Raw genomic sequence first — 22,518 nt, forward strand, 5'->3', positions numbered from 1 at the left:
CGACTCTGCCCGGGAATGGAGGAAGGGAGCTTCTGACCCGGTTTGTTCCCTAAGCTGCCCTTCCTTCAATGGAGCGGGCGGTCTCCTCGGCGCCCTCGCCCAACGCCAGCCTGCGCTTCTGCTGCACTGCCTGCCAAAGAGGTCTTTTGAGGACAGAGCAGAAGTGGAGTGTCAGGTGCTTTCACTTCCAGCTGGAGGGGGGGCACCTCTATTCTTTTCTATTTTTATCTTCCCGCCTCATCCCCAGGTGCTGCAACAAGTGCGGCGCAAGGTAATGCAGCCCCGGCGGCAGCCCCGCACCATTTCCAAGGCAGGAAGGCGCGTTTGCTTCTATGGGGCTCAGGACCCGTCCTTGGGAAGCTGGGGCTCTTCAGGAAGGAAGGCGCGCCGTCCCTCGGCCCGGAGCGGGGACTCTGCAGCGCCGCTCCAGCCCAAGAGCCCAGCGGGGAAGCCCGGGAGTTGCCATAGAGACTCGCGGCGCAAGCAAGACGTGAGCTCCCTTCTGCGGAGCCGGAGTGAGAGGAGTTAATGGGCTGACCCACAAAATCTTCTCCGGAGAGGCGAGCGGACCCAGAGCGAGTCCCGAGCGGAGCCGCACCGAGGGCGCCTTCCAGCAGGCGAGCAGTCCCGGGCGGGAGCGGGCCATGCCGCCCGCCGGCCCCCCTGGCGCTCCGCGTCGCCTCCGGATCCCCAGACGGGGCAGCTGATCCATGTCCGCCCAAGTTCCGCGGCGTCGGGTCTTCGCTCTTCCGCGGCCGAGGGGCCTCCCGAGACGCCTGAAGCGCCTGTTGCTCGCCCCGGGCAGGCAAAGTCGGCCGGGCTGGAGAGGGAGCCCGGGGGGCCTGGATGCGGAGCCGACGGGCGCCGGAGCCTTGGCGGGGCAGCCGAAAGGCACGCGCGGACGCACCGCCGGCGCCCTCTCGCTCCGCCGAGCGCGCCAGCCTGGCCGAGGGCTGAGGAAGCGAGCCTGCTGCCGCCCCCGGACCCCTCGGCCGGCTCCTATGGGCACCAAACACTCTTCGCGCTGCCTGCTCCTCAGGAGGAAAATGGCGGAAAGCGCGGCGGCGGAGAACACCGAGGTGAGAAAGCGAGCGACGCGCACCCCCCCCAGCCCCCTTGGCGGGCGCCCACCTGAGCGCGCCCCGGAGCCGGGCGTCGCCAGCGCCCAGCCTCGGCTCCCCGGCCGGCGAAGCAAGGGCAGCGCCGCCGAGACGGGCACCTCTCGTCTTCCCGCCGGCCCCGGGGGCGCGCGGGGCGGACTCCTTTTTGCGCAGAGTGGAAGCGGAGGGTCTCCCGGCCGGCCGGCACGACCACCTTCTTCCAGCCCGGCCGGGGCTCCCTCCTCTCCGGCTGCCGCAGACCGGCTCCTTCCCGGGCGGGACAGGCGGGGCGCCTCGGGCGAGGGCAGGATGCAGCCCGCAGTGCCCGGCGGAGCTGGCCCGGGCGCCGCAGAGGGAGCGAGCGGCGGGGCGCGCGATCGGGTCGGGTCGGTCGGCTCCACGTGGCGAAGCAGCCTCGCCGCGGAGTCGGAAACTCTTTGGGGCGGGAAGGGTCCCGGGAGTCGGGGCTGCGCGCAGGCGGGCGCCCCAGGAGCCCACGTCCCTTTCCGCCTGCAGCTTGTACGCCGGGCTCCCCTTCCCGAAGACTTTCGACCGGCCGGCCGTTTAGCCAGGCTCGCGCAGGGCGCTGACCTACTTTGCCTGGGTCTTGGCTCTTGCGGGGGGAGGAGGATGTCCTGGAAATGTTTAATTCCCCCCGCATCGCAATCTGCCTCCAATCTGAGCTCCACAACTCTTCGCCTACGTGCAAGAAAGATTTCTAAATGCGCCTGAACGCGAGGCGGCTGGAATGATCTCAAAGGAGAATGATTAAAGCAAAAAAAAAATATCGAGGCGGGAGCCACATGGCAGGTGCTGCATGGAAGCTCCTGCAAACACTTTGTGAGGGAGACGATGCTAAAAACAGCACCAGGCGGGCGGAGCATCTGCAAAGTGCCGGAGGAGCAGCGCGCCGCGCCGCCTGCAACTGGGGTTCGAATGAAGGTCACAGCCTGGCTGGTTAGAGCCGTTTTACCTGAGATGAGATGCTTGAAGGTGGGGGAGCGTATTAGCTGAGACCTTAAACTTTAATTATTTGAACAACGTTATGTTCCTCCTCCTCCTCCTCGCCCTGTGAAGGCAGGTAGAAAATGTTCAGCTTGGAAACGTTAAGCAATGAGTTTGCCCTCCTTAGGCTGCATCCAAATGACCTGTGGTAGCCAGGTAGAACCTCCGTGTTCAAAACAACATGCCCCAGAATACCAGGTGATGATTGTGATCTGTTTGGCTGCAAAGATTTTTGCTTAGATTCAGCAGGCTCTTCTCATATTGAAGTTAAATGTTTGCTAAAGGGAGAGTAACATTATAAACTAGTTAAAAATGGGTAGCTATTCTCTACTGAAGATAGAGTTAACAAGATAACGGTAAGTTTATCTCTTACAACATATCCGTAGTTCTTACCTTACTAACTCTATGTTATAACCCACCCTCTTCTGTTGTGAAGTTAAGGCGTTCAAGGGTGCTTCTGCAAGTATCAAATCTCACCTTAACCATAAACTCACGGATAACTGATCGCTTTTGTTACTTCAGTCCAGTGCCATGCGGTCATTGGACTAAGGGACTAGGCTACTCTCCTAAATGTTCCCCTGCTCCCTCCTTCCCTGTCCCGGGAAGCTTCCGCCCTGCTTAGGGAGGGAGGTGCGATGCTCATTAGGACGTCACAATGTCACACGCATGACACCGACTCCCCATGCCTCTCGTAAGCTAGCACCTCTGGTCCTAACTGTTCCCTATGAAAAATTTCACCACACACCACTGCTTCAGTCATTGTTTGAAGAAACTTCAGACATCTCTGTTTGAATAAATATTGTTTAAGAATGAGTAAGAAATTATGGTCAAGCCTATATTTGTTAACTTGGACCTAACACCTACATTTAATGTTATCTTCAAATAATTATCTACTAATGTAGTCTACTATTGACCTCTGTCAGATGATGTATCAGATGCTTTAAGATACTGCTTCTTTCAAATTAAGACTACAGAATCTGTTTTCTCACTGGTTAAATTTTAACTGCATGCTGAGTCAACTTACTGTCTTTTATAACTGATATTTTCAGTGACCAGCAATGTACCTGCCATTAATTAGTCATAAAGATATAAGAGGCATATTGTACCAAGGAATTCCATTAATTAACGAACTTGATAATACTCTGGTTCAGCTTCATAGATTTGATTTCTTCTGGTGACTAGCAAGTTGACAACTGGCGCTGTGGATTCGAATCCCTGTGATGGGGTGAGCTCCCATTGTTTGGTCCCAGCTCCTGCCAACCTACCAGTTTGAAAGCACACAGTGCAAGTAGATAAATAGGTACCGCTCCAGCGGGAAGGTAAACAGCATTTCCGTGCACTGCTCTGGTTCGCCAGAAGTGGCTTAGTCATGCTGGCCACATGCCCTGGAAAAGCTGTCTGCGGAAGCAGACAAATGCCGGCTCCCCCGGCCTGTAAAGCGAGATGAGCGCCACAACCCCAGAGGCGTTCGCGACTGAACTTAATTGTCAGGGGTCCCTTTACCTTTACCTTTACTATTATCTAAAAACTACCCTGTAAACAAGAACTAATGAACTGATGACTCATTGAACTGATAAGCCTTAATTGATTTCCTGAATAACTGATAACCAATGACTGATGACTATTTTGAAAGTGATTACTAACTATTAACAAGAGCAGGTGGGTACCATTGATGTTTGATCTTGTTAGACTGACCTGCTTCTTCAAGGGAAGTGCAGCCTTAATCCAGGGAAGGTGTCCACACCTCATGGACCCCCCCCCATGAAGCCACCCTCCTGCCTGGATTCACATCCAGGCAGTGGCGTAGCGTGGGTTGTCAGCACCCGGGGCAAGGCAAGTAATTTGCGCCCCCTAACCCGTGGATTTGTGCCCCCTAACCCGTGGATTTGTGCCCCCTAACCCGTGGATTTGCGCCTCCTAACCCGTGGATTTGCCCTAACCCCAGATGTTGCAGCCGGTGCGGCCGGCCCCCCCTGCACCCCCCACGCTACGCCACTGCATCCAGGCACTGGTCTTCTTTTCCTGATTCTGATGGTGTGGAGGGGTAAAGCTGGTGTCATCAGCATTGGGTGCCACCTCAGCCCAAATTCCCTGATTTGGCATCATTTCAAAATGGCCTCATATAAGTAGCATGGGGAACAATAACACTGCTCTGCTGGCCATATGACAGAAAGCCATTGACTACATAACATAATTGCTGGAGGATGCAGGTGGTGGAGAAATAAGTTTCCCTTATCATTGCTTCCACAATAATACACTGTTAACCCATATTCAGTCAGACTCAGCTTTGTACCACTGCATTCCCGTAGTCACCCTTCCTCCTTCATCACATACACGTCTCCAAGTACTTCATGGTGTTGGCAAGGATACCCAGGAACAATTGCATTCAAGGCCTACACATCTCACGATTCCCACAGAAGAAGAAGAAGAAGAAGAGTTTGGATTTGATATCCCGCCTTTCACTCCCCTTCAGGAGTCTCAAAGCGGCTCACATTCTCCTTTCCCTTCCTCCCCCACAACAAACACTCTGTGAGGTGAGTGGGGCTGAGAGACTTCAGAGAAGTGTGACTGGCCCAAGGTCACCCAGCAGCTGCATGTGGAGGAGCGGAGACGCGAACCCGGTTCACCAGATTATGTGACTACCGCTCTTAACCACTACACCACACTGGCTCTCAGTAAGAGAACGGCCTCAACAGGAGTGCCAGCTGTATCGGCTAGAAAATTCTTCAGAGCATTCAGGAAACAACCTGATTCTATAATTCTCCAGGGCAGACTATCTCAATGGTTCTCCTCCTCTGCAGAGGCAGAGAGGCGCATCCAGCCCAGACCTCACCAGGGAATCATTTGTCCATGACCGTGTGCTCAAATCAGCTTTGTTGCAAAAATCAGGTCATGTTCTGCCATATTGGGACTGCCCTGTGGTTCTCATGGAGGCCATTAAGTCCTGAGCCAGAGCACTGAGGCCACCTGGGGATGAATGTAGAATTCTCCCAACAGATTAAAAATGGTCTATACAGGCCATGGCTCTCATCCACTGAAATTCTAAGGAATATACTAAATCTAAATTAGATCTATTCTAGATATGAGTTTTCTCTTCTGATGTGTGTGCAGAAGAGTGGCTAGGACTTATGAGTGTTTTACAGCCTATATTTCCATACTTTGCTGCATATTTTGTGATTTTAAATCTCTGCTGTTCTCTCACGACAGAGTGAGAATTTCCATAATTCTTCTTCTTTTCTAGGTTGGCAGTGGTCCTTCCCCGCCCATTCAGCCTCCAGCTGTTCCAAAGCCTGTCCAATCCACCATTCCTGTTCCAGGCAGAGGAAAAATAGCAAAATTCCTCAATCCAGAAGAGATGACATCAAGGGATTATTACTTTGATTCATATGCCCACTTTGGAATTCATGAGGTAATCCCTTAAAAAAAACACTACCGTATTGGCTTGAATATAAGCCGCACCCGCAAATAAGCCGCACCTTTAAAATTCAAGGCTTATTTGTAGGTGCGACCCACCTCCTGGCACTACCGCCTCCCAGCACTACTCCCCCCACAGCCGGCAGCGGGGTAGGCTTGGGAGCAGCGGGCTGGCTGTGCACTGCTGTCCCGCACTCCCAGGCTGCTCTTTGGGGGGGGAACCATGCCACTTTTATGTAGTTACATGTAATAAATATTACAGTGATCAAAATCAAGAAGGGTCAAGGACTTATATTAAAAAAATGGAATTCCCAAGGTCTAGTTGCACCTCAGTCCCTCATACATGAATTTGTATGTGTGTATAATGCTTTGATCTGGGCGGCTTCCAACAAAATATTAAAATACAGTAATCCATCAAACATTAAAAGCTTCCCTAAACAGGGCTGCCTTCAGATGTCTTCTCAAAGTCTGGTAGTTGTTGTTCTCTTTGACATCTGGTGGGAGGGTGTTACACAGGGTGGGCGCCACTACCGAGAAGGCCCTCTGCCTGGTTCCCTGTAACTTGTAAAATTTGGTGGAGATTTCAGGCAGCATCACCTTTGATGTAGTGGCTGAGAGATGTAGCCTGCAGACCACCAGCTCACCATCACCAATAGTCAGTTTAAAATGTGACACACATTTGAAGCAGGTCCTCAGGCGCAGGGAAGTAGTTGAGCAGGTGGAACTCACCCTGCCTTATCTTGAAAATGTATTAGCCATCAGCTCCACCCTCTAACCAACTGAACTATCTACAGCAGCACTGTTAGCTGCTTTAACTATATAGCTAAAATGGCTGCAAAACTTTGCTCAGAAACTTCCACTTGCCTAATTCCATGTTAGATTAAACAATAGATAGTACAGATAATTGAACAGCGATTTTACTGATGTTGTTCATGTTACTGTGGAACGTGAGCAAGGGATGGACTAAACGACCTCCAAGATATAGCTGCAAAATCCACGAATCTGTGAAAAGTTCCAAGTGTTTTCTCCCCAAAGTTGAGAACATTTTTGCTAGCTAAAACATATGATTTTTAAAAATGGAACACAAGTAAATCATGTATTTTCAAGTAAACATATGGTGCCTTTTTCTAACACAGGAAATGTTGAAGGATGAGGTGCGCACATTAACGTACAGGAACTCCATGTATCATAATAAACATGTTTTTAAGGATAAGATTGTATTGGATGTTGGAAGTGGCACAGGGATCCTTTCAATGTTTGCAGCAAAGGCAGGAGCCAAGAAAGTTTATGGGGTAAGAAGAGCATTTTCTGAAAAATCCTGTCACATTTGCATGTATATTTTTGCAGCTTTGTAGCAGCGTTGCCAACTTTTGATTTTAAAAATTTAGATGCCCACAGTGAAGTTCAATGGTCTCTGACTAGTCAGGATATGAAGCCAGGCAAAATGTTCTGGCAATCAATCAAAATGTCTGGCTTTTATATTAGAAATTCTAGCAATTGGCCAAAAAATCAGCCAGGTCAGTTCCCCTCCCCCAACCAAGTTGGCAACCCTACTTAGAAAGGATCTGCACTAGATATTCTTTCCATCTTGGTGTCATTCTCATCCATTCCTTTTCTTGCTACATGTCACTTAGTGCAATCTTTTGTGTGTTTTCTCCCAAGTCCCACAATTTGCAACAGGGAAGGACAAGGAAATGTGCATAGGATTGTACCTACAGATAATTCATTTGGGTCTTTTCAGCCACATGGTGTGTCCTAATATCTGTGAGGTTGGAGTCAGACATTTGTTTAGTGGTAAACAAGGTGACTCAAGTTGAATAAGTTCCCCTCACAATTTCTAACATGGCAGCTGCATATTGAGATTGTGGCTCTGCACTTCCTGGTTCAGATTCCTTTGAAATATTTTCTGGAAATTGATGAGTATTAGATCTGCCAGTTAGGTTGGAAGGGGATGGGTTAGAAAAAGATTTCACTGTGGAAAAGGGTGTAGGTAACTCTAGAGTGGTTTATTGGGGAAGGTTCTAACCCCTCATCAGAACTTTCTGACAGCCAGTCACTCTTCCCCCACACTTGGCGCTTTATTTCTTTGGCTCTCTTCCAGACTAAGCTGAGCCAGAAGCAGCTTACAACAACATCCAGGTAATATCAAAATACAAAGCATTTTGTATTTCCTCCTGTCACTAACATACACTGCCAAAGCACTAATTTAAAAGAAGTCCACATAATAAAAAACAAACAAAAAGGGATAAATATACAATTATCTATGTTATGAAAATACAGTAATAGTATATAAGTGTGTTGGAAGCCGCCCAGAGTGGTGGCACAACCCAGCCCGATGGGTGAGGTATACATAATAAAATTATTAATGATAGAATAGCGGTATAGTAATATTATCAATAATAGTAATAAGCACTCAATAATATGACAATAACTAAGTAGTAAGTAAATTTTATTTATACCCCGCCCTCGCTGTCCAAGACCGGGCTCAGGGCGGCTAACATCAACTGTCAAATACATTAAAACACAATCAAACAATTGATTAAAATACAGTTTAAAAATTAGAATCAGGATTAAATTAAATGACTTCCCATGAAATTACAACCATAGGGGTCGGGAACCTCAAGTATTCATCAGGGCCAGCTATCCATGTTGGTCCCACATGAGCTGATAAAAGAGGTAACTTACAGGGTTACATAGAGGGGGGTCAAACTGCGCCCGAACTGAAGGCCAGGCGGAACAGCTCTGTCTGCGAAAGGATGTCAAGTCCTGCAGGGCCCTGGTCTCCTGTGATAAAGCATTCCACCAGGCTGGGGCCAAAGCCGAAAAGGCCTTGGTCCTGGTTGAGTTTAACCTCCTTGAGGCCCGGGACCTCCAAGATATTATTATTTGCGGACTGTAAGGTCCTCTGTGGGGAATACCAGGAGAGGTGGTCCCATATTACGAGGGTCCTAGGCCGCAGAGGACTTTAAAGGTTAAAACCAGCACCTTTAACCTGACCCTATACTCCACCGGGAGCCAGTGCAGTTGGTATAGCACTGGATGAATGTGGTCCCACAGCAAGGACCCCATAAGGAGCCTCGCCGCAGCATTCTGCACCCGCTGGAATTTCTGGGTCAGCTTCAAGGGCAGCCCCGCGTAGAGCAAGTTACAGTAATCAAGCCTGGAGGTGATTGTTGCATGGATCACTGTGGCTAGATGAGGGCGAGAAAGGTAAGGGACCAGCTGCTTAATTCGGTGAAGGTGGAAAAATGCCGCCTTTGCTGTAGCTGCAACCTGCGCCTCCATAGAGAGGGAGGCGTCAAAGGTTACACCCAAACTCCTGACAGACGTTTTATCAAACTAAATACCTGTCACACATTACTCAAATACAGTGCCACACTTGGCTTTTCCATTAAAAGTCCCCTTGCTACAGAGACAGTGAGCATGCTAACTCCCTCAGGCTGATTTAGAAACAATGCTACAGTGTTGTCCAGTGCTGGCCACATGACCCGGAAGCTGTACGCCGGCTCCCTTGGCCATTAAAGTGAGATGAGCACCGCAACCCCAGAGTTGGTCATGACTGGACCTAATGGTCAGGGGTCCCTTTACCTTTATATAAAGGCAGCAACTGATTTGTGAGGGGTTACGTTCCAGACTCCCACACTCGTTGGTGGGGCCTGTGTAAGCTGCCCCCTTTTTGACTTTTTGGGTCACTTCCAGGGTTGGTATGATGCATGCTTGCAGGGTTGCACACTTACTGGACAACCCTAAAATGATCACTGGCTGTACACTTTGACCAATCTGGTTTTGTTCCAGGTCCAATAATTACTGATCCAACAAGAAAATGGTTAAACATTCTTCATTTTAGTAGAGAAAGGGAATATCATCACCTTTAGCAAGTGTCTCACTTGATATATTTTTAAGCATTTGAATGTGCAGATCCAAATTACCTAATGGTAGTAGTTTAAAAAATTGGATTTGTAAAAAAAAACTTGTAAAAACTTCTGGAAGGCATTTATGATAGAAGACAGGCTGCAATTAGAATAAATAATTCAGATTCTCCAAAATGTGTTCTTAGTTGTGGAACGAAACAGACTGCTCTCTGTTGCCTCTGTTATTTGTCTTAATTTTAGAACCATTAGCAATTAAATTACACAATGGCCTCTCTGGTACGGGAGTGGTTATAAATGGAAGTGGTTATAAATGGAAAAGAACAAAATTTAGGCCTCTATGCACATAATATAATTTTATGCACCTCTGACCCTATTACAGCAGGCAACATATTATGTACGGAATTGGAGCAGTTCTCCAGGGTCTCCGGATTGCAAGTTAATTTTCAAAAACCAGAGGTAATGTCTTTTCATACACCACTCCATATACACTTAAAACAATGTTGAAGAGTCCAATAGCTAGGAAAAGTTTTAGATCGCTGGGGGTACAAATGACCTATAATTTGAATGTTAGTATAATTATAGCACTGTTTGAAAAAAATACGTACAGATACATTGGAATAAATTGAGACTCTCCATTATAGACAGACTGGCCACATCCAAAATTATGATTGCACCTTAATTGCTCTTTTTCTTTCAATCGCTGCAAGGTTGAATACCAATAGCTTATCTGAACAATCAGCAGAAAAAACTTAATAAGTTTCTATTCAGTTGGACCAACCACATTTAAAAAAATCTTTATTGTATCTCCACCCATCAACCAGTTGGGGCATTCCAAACTTAAGTAGCTAAGTAGCTATTATGAAGCAATCCAACTTAACCATTTGTAATTGAGGTCATCCAGTAAGAGAACCCAGCTGTCAACACTGAAAGAGATAGAAATTGTATGGTATTAGCATTAATGAAAAATACGTTTTGATAGTTGAGTTGGCTTGCTAAGCCCTATACTCTTACGTCATTTAGAATATAGGGAAAATGAGCAAAAGTTTTAGCTCCAGGACTGTCACTGTCACCTATAAGTCCAATACAGCACCTTCCTTTATCTCAAAATAAAAATAGATCATAAAATGTGAATGTATGGAAAGAACACCAGTTATATTATTTGAAAGGTTTTTATAGCAAGGGACAACCTCTTACAGCAGCAGAGATTACGTTTAGAAAATAATCAAATTTTATGGTTGTTAGGATATCAGTTTCTTACACATATACAAATTGCAAAAGGAAGCTATGAGGAAGCTAAAAGAATTTAAAAAGATAAGAGGAAGTATAATGACTAAGGGATTAATTTCCCTTCTATACAAAACCTTGATTGAGAACCAATTTTGCCTTCAACAAAATCTAAAAAACTGGTGAGAACTAAATTGGGATATAAATATTGATAACGATAAATGCAACTATCTGTGAACAAAAGCACCGTATGCACCTCTGTCAGCAACTACTAGGAAATGTTCACTAAAAATTGTGCATGGATGGTGTTAACCAAGGCGCCTATCTTATGTAAAGTCCAATAGCCTGCCATTGTGTTGGAAAGGATACCAAATTATAGGTACATATCAACACATGTGATGGGAATGTCCACAAATAGAAAAAAAAATGGAAATGTCTTTTAAGAGCTATCTCAGATTACAGCTCAGACAATCCCAATAACCCCAGCATTAGCCTTCCTTAATTTATATACTTCAGATATGCACCAATTAAGAAGTAAGGAATTAATTACACATTTATTAAGAGCAACCAGAATGGTAATAGCCAGAACTTGGAAAACTTTGCCATTACTGAATATAGATCACTGGTATAATATATTCTCACAAACAGACATAATGGAAAAGTTGTCACAAGAATTGAACATGGCAAGGACACAGAAAAATAAAATAATATTTACACTGTATGATATGATTTTATTAACTATACAAATGAAATATCACATGGATGAGAAATACCTAAAACATATACTGTATTATGGCATGGATAAGCAGGCAATATTCTTTAGTTCCAATTTGATTTATTGAAGAATCTATTGATATTTTTTTTTGTAATCACCTCATTATTATGTTTTGTATTCTCCCTCCTAGTGGTTCATTTTTTTGTTAGTTTTGTCATGGTTTATTATTTATGTTTGTACAAAGAAATTACAATACAGTGGTACCTTGGTTTAAGAACAGTGCTGTTTACGAACAATTCGGTTTACGAACTCCGCAGAACCGGAAGTAGTGTCCCGGTTTGCGAACTTTACCTCGGTCTAAGAACGGAATCCGAGCGGTGGAAGGGCACCAGCAGTGGGAGGCCTCATTAGGGAAAGTGCGCCTTGGTTTAAGAACGGTTTCGATTTAAGAACCTACTTCCAGAACAGATTAAATTCGTAAACCAAGGTACCACTGTAATCGTTTTGTGAATGCTTTGTTACTGATTTTGCAACAGAAAATTAATTAAAATAATAAAAAGAGAAAAATGAAAGAAGCATATCACATTATTTACTAAAGCACAGTTGGTCTATGTTTGCACTACAGACTAAAAGAAGGTCGTCTAACAGATTCCTCACTTCGCTAACCAGTCGGCAATTGCCGGAAGTCATGTAGGAAGTCATGATACGAAACCAAGTTATCAATTTGGGGGTCTCAAAGGGTTGAACTGGGGTTCTTAAAGGGATGAAATGGGGAATCATTACTTCCATGGCCCCAAATCTGGAAAGAAGGTGGCTCACTATTCTGTCCTAAATGGGAGAAAAGAAAATGGAGACTATGCCTCAATGAGCATATATACACTAAAAACTTAAATTTGTATTTCCCGCTTCTTTTAGATACATATTTTCATATTCTGTTTTTTTCTCTCTCCGTACAGTTTCTGGCATGATTCAAATAAAATGCCTCTCATTGGTTCTGCAATACTTAATGCAAAGCACTTTCTCTTTCTCTCCTGCATCCTTTAGATTGAATGTTCCAGTATATCTGACTACTCGGAAAAAATTGTCAAGGCAAATCACTTGGACCACAGTAAGACATATTTAAGGAAATTAGTGGTGCCTAGTGTTTCTGATGTATTTACATACCCATGTTTGCATTTTGGTTTATGGATTTATGTGATTAATTTTTTTAACACACACACACACACACACCCCTTTCTAGGGTAAAGGTAACCCTAACCCCTGACCATTAGGTCCAGTCGTGGCCGACTCTGGGGTTGTGGCGCTCATCTCGCTCTATAGGCCAAGGAAGCGCGTGGTGTACAGCTTCCGGGTCATGTGGCCAGCATGACTAAGCCGCTTCTGGCGAACCAGAGCAGCACATGGAAATGCTGTTTACCTTCCTGCCGGAGTAGTACCTATTTATTTACTTGCACTTTGACGTGTTTTCGAACTGCTAGGTGGGCAGGAGCAGGGACCCAGCAACGGGAGCTCACCCCGTTGTGGGGATTCGAACTGCCAACCTTCTGATCGGCAAGTCCTAGGCTCAATGGTTTAGACCGCAGTGCCACCCACGTCCCATCCTGTGAAATAGCAGGCAGTAAAAAAATAATAATAAATCATAATAAAGGAAATAGATGTTTGCAGATATGCATTTGCCCATAGGTGCCTATCTAAAAATAAAAATAAGCCAGGTCTCTGTAATCTATAAGGTGGGGTTAATGAACAATAGTACTAAGTTCTAAATGAACAAATGAAATAATATGTGAACTAGCAATTTGTAAAATCTTTACCCCTTGTTTCCAGTTATGAATAGTGTTCCAAACATAAAACAATTTCAGTTTTGCGTAAGGTAGAAACAAAGAAGTTTCCGTTCATCCCTGCCAAACATGTGCGAACCTACATCCTGTTGCTGTTTGCAGGGAATGGATTTATTTTTACTAAGATTAAAATTTAATATGTAAATGAAATTAGAAGAGACAGAATACTATGTTCCACCAAGATTTTTCTAAGTACAGTATATGAAATCTGTTCTTTTTTGCTTCTTACAGTAATCACAATATTTAAGGGTAAAGTAGAAGAAGTTGAATTGCCTGTGGACAAAGTAGACATCATCGTCAGTGAATGGATGGGTTACTCACTTTTCTATGAGTCCATGCTTAACACTGTCATCTTCGCTAGAGACAAGTGGCTGGTAGGTGAATGGATGGCCATTAGTTTGCCAGTCATTGTCCTCCCCCCAAGTCAGCTTGTTGGAATGGGAGTCATTTTGAGACTCTCTAAAAGATCTGCAAAGAGGGTGAAATAAACAGAGAAATAGATCTGTTTGATTTTTAGAATCAAAGCTTCATTTTGGAGTGACACCCTGCAGTTCTCTAGCAGTGATTCATATAACAACCTTGAGACTTAGTGACATGAAGGATTTCAAAGAAAGCAAATGTGGGTGTTTTGGTAGGAGCAGTTCAAAAATATGATGTCTTTGTCAAGTGACTAGATTATAAGATCTATTTCCCCATAATTCATCAACAGAAACCTGGGGGGCTTATGTTTCCAGACCGGGCTGCATTGTATGTGGTAGCAATTGAAGATAGGCAGTACAAAGACTTCAAAATCCACTGTAAGTATGTAGATATTACAATTCTTCTATGCTTTTCATACAAGCTGTTTGTTAGCTGATATTGCTGTGGAGAGGATTATTGTATTCCTCCATCAAGTGCAGCCTGTATGCAGGTCCAAGGAGGTCAAGGCCTAACACGCACAACTGGACAAGGGCCAAGCATCCCTATGGTAGGCCAAACAACTTCAAGAGACTTGCATCACGCTCTGTCTGAATGTGAGCAACTTTGCCCTCAAAGTACCTCGTAGCCTTGCCACAGCAGGTTCCTGAGGACTCAAAATTCTGCTTTGGACTTCTATTGTCAAAAAGCTTTGCTATCACATTTCTCCTCATGTTTAACCAAAATCTGCTTCTTAGAAACTTCCAACCTTTAGTCCTGCTGACTGGAGCAAAAGAGCATCTGCTTCATCTACTGTGTGACAGCCCTTTAGATATTTGAAAACAGCAATTATCCCTTAATCTTCTCTTCCCTAGGCTAAACTTGCACGAATTGCAAATGTTTCCCTTTTATTTGTACTGACCTTTGACCCTCTCCATTTGTTTTGACAGGGTGGGAGAATGTATATGGCTTTGATATGACCTGTATCAGGGATGTTGCCATGAAGGAACCCTTGGTGGACATTGTAGACCCAAAGCAGGTGGTGACCAATGCCTGTTTAATAAAGGTTTGGCGTTTCTAAAAGTATAAATTTAAAATAGTGTTACTTTAAAAAGATTTCTGTGACTTCAGGGATCCAGTACTTTGGTCTTTGTCCTTTCGCTCTGACTTTTCATGTTGCTAATCAGCTTCAAATGTTGATCCTTCTATATAAAAGCCACACGACGGTGTTCCATTGTACTATGGCACAGGCCATAATGCTGGTGGCTCTGCTTCAGTCCCCTCTGGTCAAAAGTTGCAGCTAGTAAATGCCACTAACTAATGGAAAGGATAATTACTGTACATGGTCTAGTCCAGGAAAAATGGGTTAAGGGGAAGTTGTAAATGTGCATCCTGGATGCCAGGTACACTGCCCTTGGTGGTGGAGAGGGGCAGTGGCCGCCTCATGACAGCTTGCCATTTCTGAATGTCTATAGCCAGCTTCCCCTTCATTCTGGCGAGCCTTTGGCTTACTGGAGAGCTTAATATTGATGTATATAAAGTCTTAAGAGATGTTGCTATATAAGAGATGCTCATAATTGAATCCTTTGTACGTGTGAAGAATTTTTATGTATTCGAATTACTGTAGCTGTATGTTAATTGAAAACCAGTTTGTAGTGATGATATATTTTAGTCTGTTACCAACAGTAATTTATTTTAGCATGTTTTTTCTTTTCTTTTGTAGAGATTTGTAATTAATAGCATTGCAAAAGCACCAGTGAGAAATTTGTGGGTTTTACAGTTATGGCGAAACATCCACGTGCTGTTTCTGTCATCCCACCCACTTGGGAACGGCAGGGGTCAGGATGTGGTATAGCTCAACACCCAAAAACACCACACTGTGATGTACACACAGATGTTGTCCATGTACCTAGCTCCCAAGAGGGAACTCTGGTGTTGGAGAACTGTGGAGATAGAGCAGTTTATTACACAAGGGCACAAAAGGGGGGACTTTGCAAGCAATTTGCCTCTTGATCACTCCTAAGAACTTGCTCACATTGCTAAAACTCATAAGTCTTTTTATTTAACATGCACTCTGCCTCAATACTCAGGCACAAAGAGCCAATAGCAACTTTCACTTCACTACACCAAGTCTTGAAGGAGCATCTCCACCCCCATCGTTCTACCACTGAGGTCCAGCTCTGAGGGCCTTCTGGCGGTTCCCTCACTGTGAGAATCCAAGTTACAGGGAACCAGGCAGGGGGCCTTCTCGGTAGTGGCACCGCCCTGTGGAACGCCCTCCCACCAGATGTCAAAGAGAACAACAACTACCAGACTTTTAGAAGACATCTGAAGGCAGCCCTGTTTAGGGAAGCTTTTAATGTTTGATACTGTATTTTAATATTGTGTTTAATATTGGAAGCCGCCCAGAGTGGCTAGGGAAACCCAGCCAGATGGGCGGGATATAAATAAATTATTATTATTATTATTATTATTATTATTATTATTATTATTATTAAATGCCAGGGCGCAGCAACCTACACTTGCTGTAATGGATCATTGCTACAATTGTCCTCCCACCCGAATGCCATATGGGAATACTGTGTCTTTGCTCAATATTCTTCCTCCACAACAGTGGGGTGAAACTCATCCCATATGTAGGCAAGTTCCTTGTTGGTGAAGGCCAGGCCCTCAGTTCTCTCCCCCGCTCTGTTTCTTGACTTGCCATTTGTGTGGGTTCTGTGACAAAATTGTCACACTCGCTTTCTGTAGATTTTTTGGGATTCTTCTCAGAAGTGTGTGTGAATGCACACGAGTGCTAGACACACGCACATGTGGAGGGTTCAGACACATGCTTTGCAACAGTCCTGGTGGAGGAATACAGGCAGCAAAGGTGGCTTGAGGCATGTGTTGTTAACCTGGAATGTGTTGTTTGTAACATGTGGACAGCCTTGCCACTTGAAGAGTGCGTAATGAGTTTTGTGTGTGTTTCCCTCCTCCTTTCTTTACCTCAGTATGATTAGATAAGTATGCAATATTAATAGGCTAGCCCAAAATTTCTTTTGAAAATTAAAAGGTGTTCATTGTGGGTGTTACTTTCTTCTGTCTGCTCTGCTTCTTTGCAGCGAGTTCAAGGGGTTTTTGCAAACCATTGCCTGTTGTACCACTCCCTGCTGGAGGGTTCCCAGGAAGGGGAAGTTATAGACCAGGCTCCTCCAACCTCGGCCCTCCAGATGTTTTGAGACTATAATTCCTATCGTCCCTGGTCCTGCTAGCTAGGGATCATGGGAGTTGTAGGCCAAAAACATCTGGAGGGCTGAGGTTGAGGAAGCCTGTTATAGACCTTTTGTAAGCAGTGGACCTGATAGAGGTACTATTGCAGCAACTCAGGTGGCAGAGGAAGTTTTGGCAACATTAGTTTGGACAGAGAAGGTGCCACTTCCCAGGCAGGTTTCAGTCGAGGATTCACATCAGGGCAGATGCAAGAGGTTGTGTTTGCACGAGGGGTTTGGGCAAGGAATGCAAGGGCAACTTCACCAGGGATATAACAGGCCAGATACAGGAGATCATTCTAGTTAAACAAGCAGACTTGCTTACCTAGGTAATATAAACTGCCTAGCCTTGGTCTTTTATATTGATGTTTTCTATGGCTTCTCTCTTCTCCTTCTGCAACACCCAACAATACAGGAAGTGGATATTTATACAGTGAAGACTGAGGACCTGGTGTTTACCTCTGCCTTTTGCCTCCAAATTCAGCGCAATGACTACATTCACGCCTTGGTTACTTACTTTAATATAGAATTTACAAAGTGCCACAAGAAAATAGGGTTTTCTACAGGTAAGTTCTTTTTTTGGCTTCATGCTGATTCAGGGTGTGAGTTCTGTCTCCGAGTACAGACATCAGGGTCAGAAACGTGATAACACTGAGTGGGGTTTTAAGGGATAAATTCTTGAGTTTAGAAAACGATCACATTAGTAACATATTTTAAAACACAATAAAAGGAAAGCATTATTGTGGTGTGCTTCTTGATTATTTTTGTAGGGAAGATCAAGGCAATTAACAAATATTTTAATAACATAAAGTGACATTAATAGCATAGGAGTTAAATAATATTAGCAAAAAGACAAAATATTATGTAAAGAAACTTACAAATGTTACATTGCTCACCATGGAATCACCCGACAATAATGCCAGTGTGAAGATAGTTTGTTAAATCATCTCCAATTTCATTGGTGTAAATATAAACAACATTAGATTGGTGGGGAATTTCTTCCATATAATCTGTCTCCTTTTGTAGCACCAGATGCCCCTTACACCCACTGGAAGCAAACCGTCTTCTACCTGGAAGACTACCTAACTGTAAGAAGGGGTGAAGAACTCTATGGAAGCATATCCATAAAGCCAAATGAAAAAAATGTGGTAAGTTGGGCTCACACAACTGAATTTAGATGATCAGCTTAGGAACCTATGGGTGTCTGGGACAGGTATTTCTGAAACATTTGTACATGGACATTTGTTGAAAAGTACCTGAAACTACCCCAGGACGCAATCATTTTTGATTGCCTGATTTGACTTTTGACACTTTAGTAAATCATATTAAAAAAATGGATCTGATTTTTTCCCAACATCCAAACACGTTTCATGATCTGTCAGTTGTTCTGGTTAAACAAAAGACCACTGTGTTACAAAGCTATTATTTCACAGTGCAATCCTTCTCCAAAAGCAGGCCCCATTAAATTCAGTGGAGAACGTAGAAGTGTTGGAATAATTGCTCTACCTCGACTCCGGTCACATGGCCACCTCTTCCTCCTGCAATGGCTGCCGGCAGCTGCAACCACTCCCTTCAGATCCATTCCAAGAGAAAAAGAGGGGGGAAGAAAAGAATTGGCAGATGTAAACACAGATACATGCGAGGTCAGAATGGCAGAATGCAGAATTATGAAGCAGCACTTTGCAGTTATGTGCATTATATGCAGGAGAAGTGCTGCCTTTCCCTGCCTTGCCACTCCTGCCACCACCATACCTGTTGCTGCTTCTCTGCCCGCCCTGCCGCTTCTGCAATTTTGGGGGGTGAGATCCTGCATGCAATCTTGCGTGGCTTCAGCCCAAATCATCACTGCTGCCAGTGGCACATCTGTGCCTGCAGAGCTCTTGCCTTGGGGCTTATGCTGCCTCAGGCAGCTGCCACAGTATGCCTAATGGCAGAGCCGGCCCTAATTATGTAGCAATGCTCTTTGTGCTCCTTACTACCAGAAGCAAAATACCCTCTGAGTTACCAGGGTAGAGGCTTCTCCATGATGCCCCCCCCCATCTGCAGGATGCCCTCCCGTAAAAGACACAACTAACACCAACATCCTTAGCATTTTGGCAGCAGCCTAAGACTTATTTATTTGCCCATACATTTTATGTTTTTTAATGAAACATTTTATTGTTCAAACCCATAGGCCACCACGATTCAAGACAAAATACATGTGAAAATACAGTTCAGTTTAGCATATTCCATCAATCAAGACACAAAGTAAAGGGTCACTGACCCTACAAATTTGTGCCTAGATCAGGCATGTCCAAAGTGCATTTCAGGGGCCTAATCCAGTCCACCAGTCGGTTTAATCTGGCCCCACAACTTCAAACTTCAATCTTAAAAAAAAGCTCAACAAAATCATAGAAAAGCTCAACAACTTCAATCCTAAAAAAAGGTCAATCCTAAAAAAAGGCCTCATGGCCCTTCACTTCATCAAATCTGCCCTCTTTGAAAAAAGTTTGGACACCTTTGGCCTAGATACTACAAGCATCCCATTCACTCCACTAAGTTTTTTTTATGTCTGGCTCTTAATTTTCTAGCAGACAGAACACATTTTGCAACCTGGATGGTAATAGAAATGTCACTGTTTTCTAGCAATGTACTTATATGTTCCAGCGGCGTATCTGTTTGACAGGAGGCAGAGGATATGGGTGCAAAATTTATACCTTGGGGACTCAAACAAGGAGCAGTGAGATATCCTCAACTTCACTGGACTCACAAATACAACTTCCTACAGAGTACAAACACCGAAGCCATAAAACTGATTTTCTCAAAGGAGCTGTAGTAAAGTATTGCTCCAAACCAAATGCCATTTTATATAAAGGGCAGCAAATAGGATAACAATTATTACATTTATCTGATTGAATAAATGTCTTATCATTTAGAATAAACATTTATTCCTTCTTTGAAAAACTGTTTAACTTTGGTAGAAGAGAAAGTGGATTAACTTCCATATTAATCCCATAAGCATTCAGGGTGCTTCAAACAGAGTTTACCCAAGAGTTAGGGGCTGAAGTCTGGAGTTGTTTTCGAAAGTGTTGGGGAGCAGGGGGAGCAGGCGAGAACCATTCACACATACCAACTTCAGCCAGTGCAAAGCAAGTATAACATGAGCAAAGGTTTGTATAGAAAGCAATCCTGTTTCTGCCTTTAAAAAAGGTGCAGAGGTGCCTTGAGGGACAGCTAATAGGAATTCCATGAAAGAATTCTGCACCATCTCCAGAACAGAAACATTAGTCTACCCCAATACTTCTGTACCTTATGTTAGTTGTGAGATAATATTTGTTTGATGGTGTATCTTAGTATGTACTGTTCATTGTGTGATTTGCTCAGCTGCTTTTATATTAAGTTACGTTCCCACGCTATGTTATTTATAGATCATGGGGGTGTAAATATTTTCATAACTCTGCATAAATTGTTCCTGCTAAGTACTTTAAGGATGGAAGTGGGGGAGCACAAGCTGAGTCATATGCTGAAGACCCCCAGATATGTTTCCCTGTATTCAGAAAAGGGCTAGGGTTTTGTTTTTTGTCTTTTTTTATTGGCTAAGCCACCTACTGAATTTCAGAAAGGAGGAAGCTTTGAAGCAGAACGTTCCAAGTGCTAAGATATACCGGTAGTCCTATGCCACAAAAAAATTATTCTTAATCTGCATTACAGCGTGACTTGGATTTCACAGTAGATTTGGATTTCAAAGGGCAGCTCTGTGAAATTTCTGTATCTAATTCCTATAAAATGCGCTAGTGTGCAACTGTCTTCACAAGAGAAGAAGAGAGCAGCAATTCCTGGTCTGCACATCTCAAGCTGGGAACAATTGCTTCCAGATTTTCAAACTACCTGAACTGAATAGCTGACAAGTCCTTACAGCACAAAGCACCGGCTGTGGATCGCTAACATGAATGTATGGATGTAGTTTCTGTCTAGACTACAGTAAACAACCCTCTTTGTCAAAACAAACAGAACCCACAGTCCACTAGGCGTATAACTTACTATGAGTAAGATTCTTCCAAGCTTTGCATGCTATATGTATTTTTTCTTACTGAAAAGATCTTTTATGACATTGTTGTGCATAGATGACAGAGTTATATTAATAAAGTATAGAACATTAGTCTCTGAATTGGATTTGTTTCTGTTCCAGCTAGCTGAGAAAATATTGAAATTGCAATCCTGAACACACATTCTGCTGGAACCAGCAGGATGGACGTGGGCAAAATCTTTTAATGAAGCGAGCAATCTTTCTTACCTGTTTACTGTACTTTCTGGAAAATGCTTGAACTTGTTAGTACAAACTAGGAGTTAAAACAAATTAGCACCATTATTTTATGAATACAGTGTTTGTTCTATTTCTCTGTCTGTAAAAGTGGATTTTGGTTCCTGGTTCAACTGCAGCAGTGGCAACGCGGGACATTGGAAGTGTCGTTTCCATTGTGATGAGTTGTATGGAACTGTCCCAAAACATACAGACTGGAGCTTTATGAAATGGTGTGTTCCTTTCTTGCTGTAAACAAGAAAAAACAAAACATAAGAATAAACAAAAATAAATAAACAAAAGCTTTTTATTTATTCATCAACTCCTTCTTTATTTTTCCCTTGCCTGATTGATATAGAATGCAGAATTTTGCTTTCCTTGGTGCAGGTTGGATTGCCTGGATGGGAAACCTCCCTTTAACCACAAATAGCAGTCTGCTTACCCATAAGCAGATCCACTGCTGAAACGCCCCATGCTTTCAATTTAGATAGCTTTCTGTGGTTGGCAAAAGCTTTCAGCAGTGAAGTGCGGGGGCCGGGGGGAGAGACGTATTGTAACTCACCTTTTAGCTGCCTCGTGCCGGAGGTGGGCAGGGCCAGTGCAAAAGAGAGCCGGTCTTCTTCAGTCTTCACGCACACCCCCACACTTGCATTCATACACATCCACACAGGCGCATAGGAAGCTACCAGTTGCATATTGTCAGACCCTTGCTTTATCAGCGTTGCCTTCATGGAGTCTTTCCTAGCCCTACCTGGATCTTTGGGTTTCAACCTGGGACATTTGCAAATGTGTGTTGTACCACTGAGCTCTGGCCAGCCATAAAGCATTCAGTTCCAAGACATAAAATATACTCTTGCACAGATGCATGCACAGTTTGCAAGGAAGGGCGATGCTTCTGGATTCTGGCTTTTTTCATCACGTGTTAAGATTTTGCGGGAGGCAAGGCTGTGGTGCAGAGTAAAGGGAGTGTGAGGATTGTTACGGGGGGCTGATGTGCATGATCTGCCTTGTAATTTAGAAGTGGGAATACTTCAGCCACACAGCCTCTCTGTGATGACTGTGATGGTTCTAGGCGCATTTCCCTCAACCCCCATCTCCTCCAACCTGGCATCTCTCATGGTTGCTGTTGTAAAGGAAACTTGGAGTGTAGAGGTGGAGGAACACCGCTCTGTTCATGGAGACCAGAGCTGGTCTGGTTTGCCCCCCCCCCCCCGGTTGAAATTTAGAGGGTCAGCCCTCTTGGGGGCAGAGGCCCTGTTACAATGATGGTGGTAATAACGGGGTCTAGATGGACCCAGCAGTCCAACAGTGCAAGGTGAGTGCTTCCCCCCACCCCATAGGATGTGTTGGGGGGCATAGAAGCCTCTGTGGCTCTGGCTGGGGGCAAAGGAGGTGGAGCCTCTGCCTCTTCTGACGCCTGCCTG

The 22,518-nt window shown here is 44.4% G+C and overlaps 1 protein-coding gene across 14 annotated transcripts; it reads left to right on the forward strand.

Annotated features, from left to right (window-relative positions):
• The first annotated feature begins 936 nt into the window (after positions 1 to 936).
• Positions 937 to 21,408, forward strand: LOC128420758 (protein arginine N-methyltransferase 8). Of its 14 annotated transcripts, none has more exons than XM_053402637.1 (10): positions 937 to 1,079; positions 5,347 to 5,514; positions 6,656 to 6,811; positions 12,375 to 12,438; positions 13,400 to 13,542; positions 13,878 to 13,965; positions 14,515 to 14,630; positions 17,231 to 17,381; positions 17,842 to 17,963; positions 20,506 to 21,408. In XM_053402637.1, exons 1-10 carry the CDS (start codon positions 1,002 to 1,004, stop codon positions 20,587 to 20,589), a joined length of 1,170 nt encoding a protein of 389 aa, XP_053258612.1. In that variant the 5' UTR covers positions 937 to 1,001; the 3' UTR covers positions 20,590 to 21,408. The 14 variants fall into 14 exon arrangements, with proteins under 14 accessions (XP_053258612.1, XP_053258613.1, XP_053258603.1 ...); XM_053402638.1 differs by having other exon boundaries at positions 14,515 to 14,603; XM_053402628.1 differs by lacking the exon at positions 20,506 to 21,408 and adding an exon at positions 18,249 to 18,836.
• The last annotated feature ends 1,110 nt before the right edge of the window (positions 21,409 to 22,518 follow it).

The sequence above is a fragment of the Podarcis raffonei genome, chromosome 9 (genome assembly GCF_027172205.1).
Source record: "Podarcis raffonei isolate rPodRaf1 chromosome 9, rPodRaf1.pri, whole genome shotgun sequence".
Taxonomy (NCBI): Eukaryota; Metazoa; Chordata; class Lepidosauria; order Squamata; family Lacertidae; genus Podarcis; species Podarcis raffonei.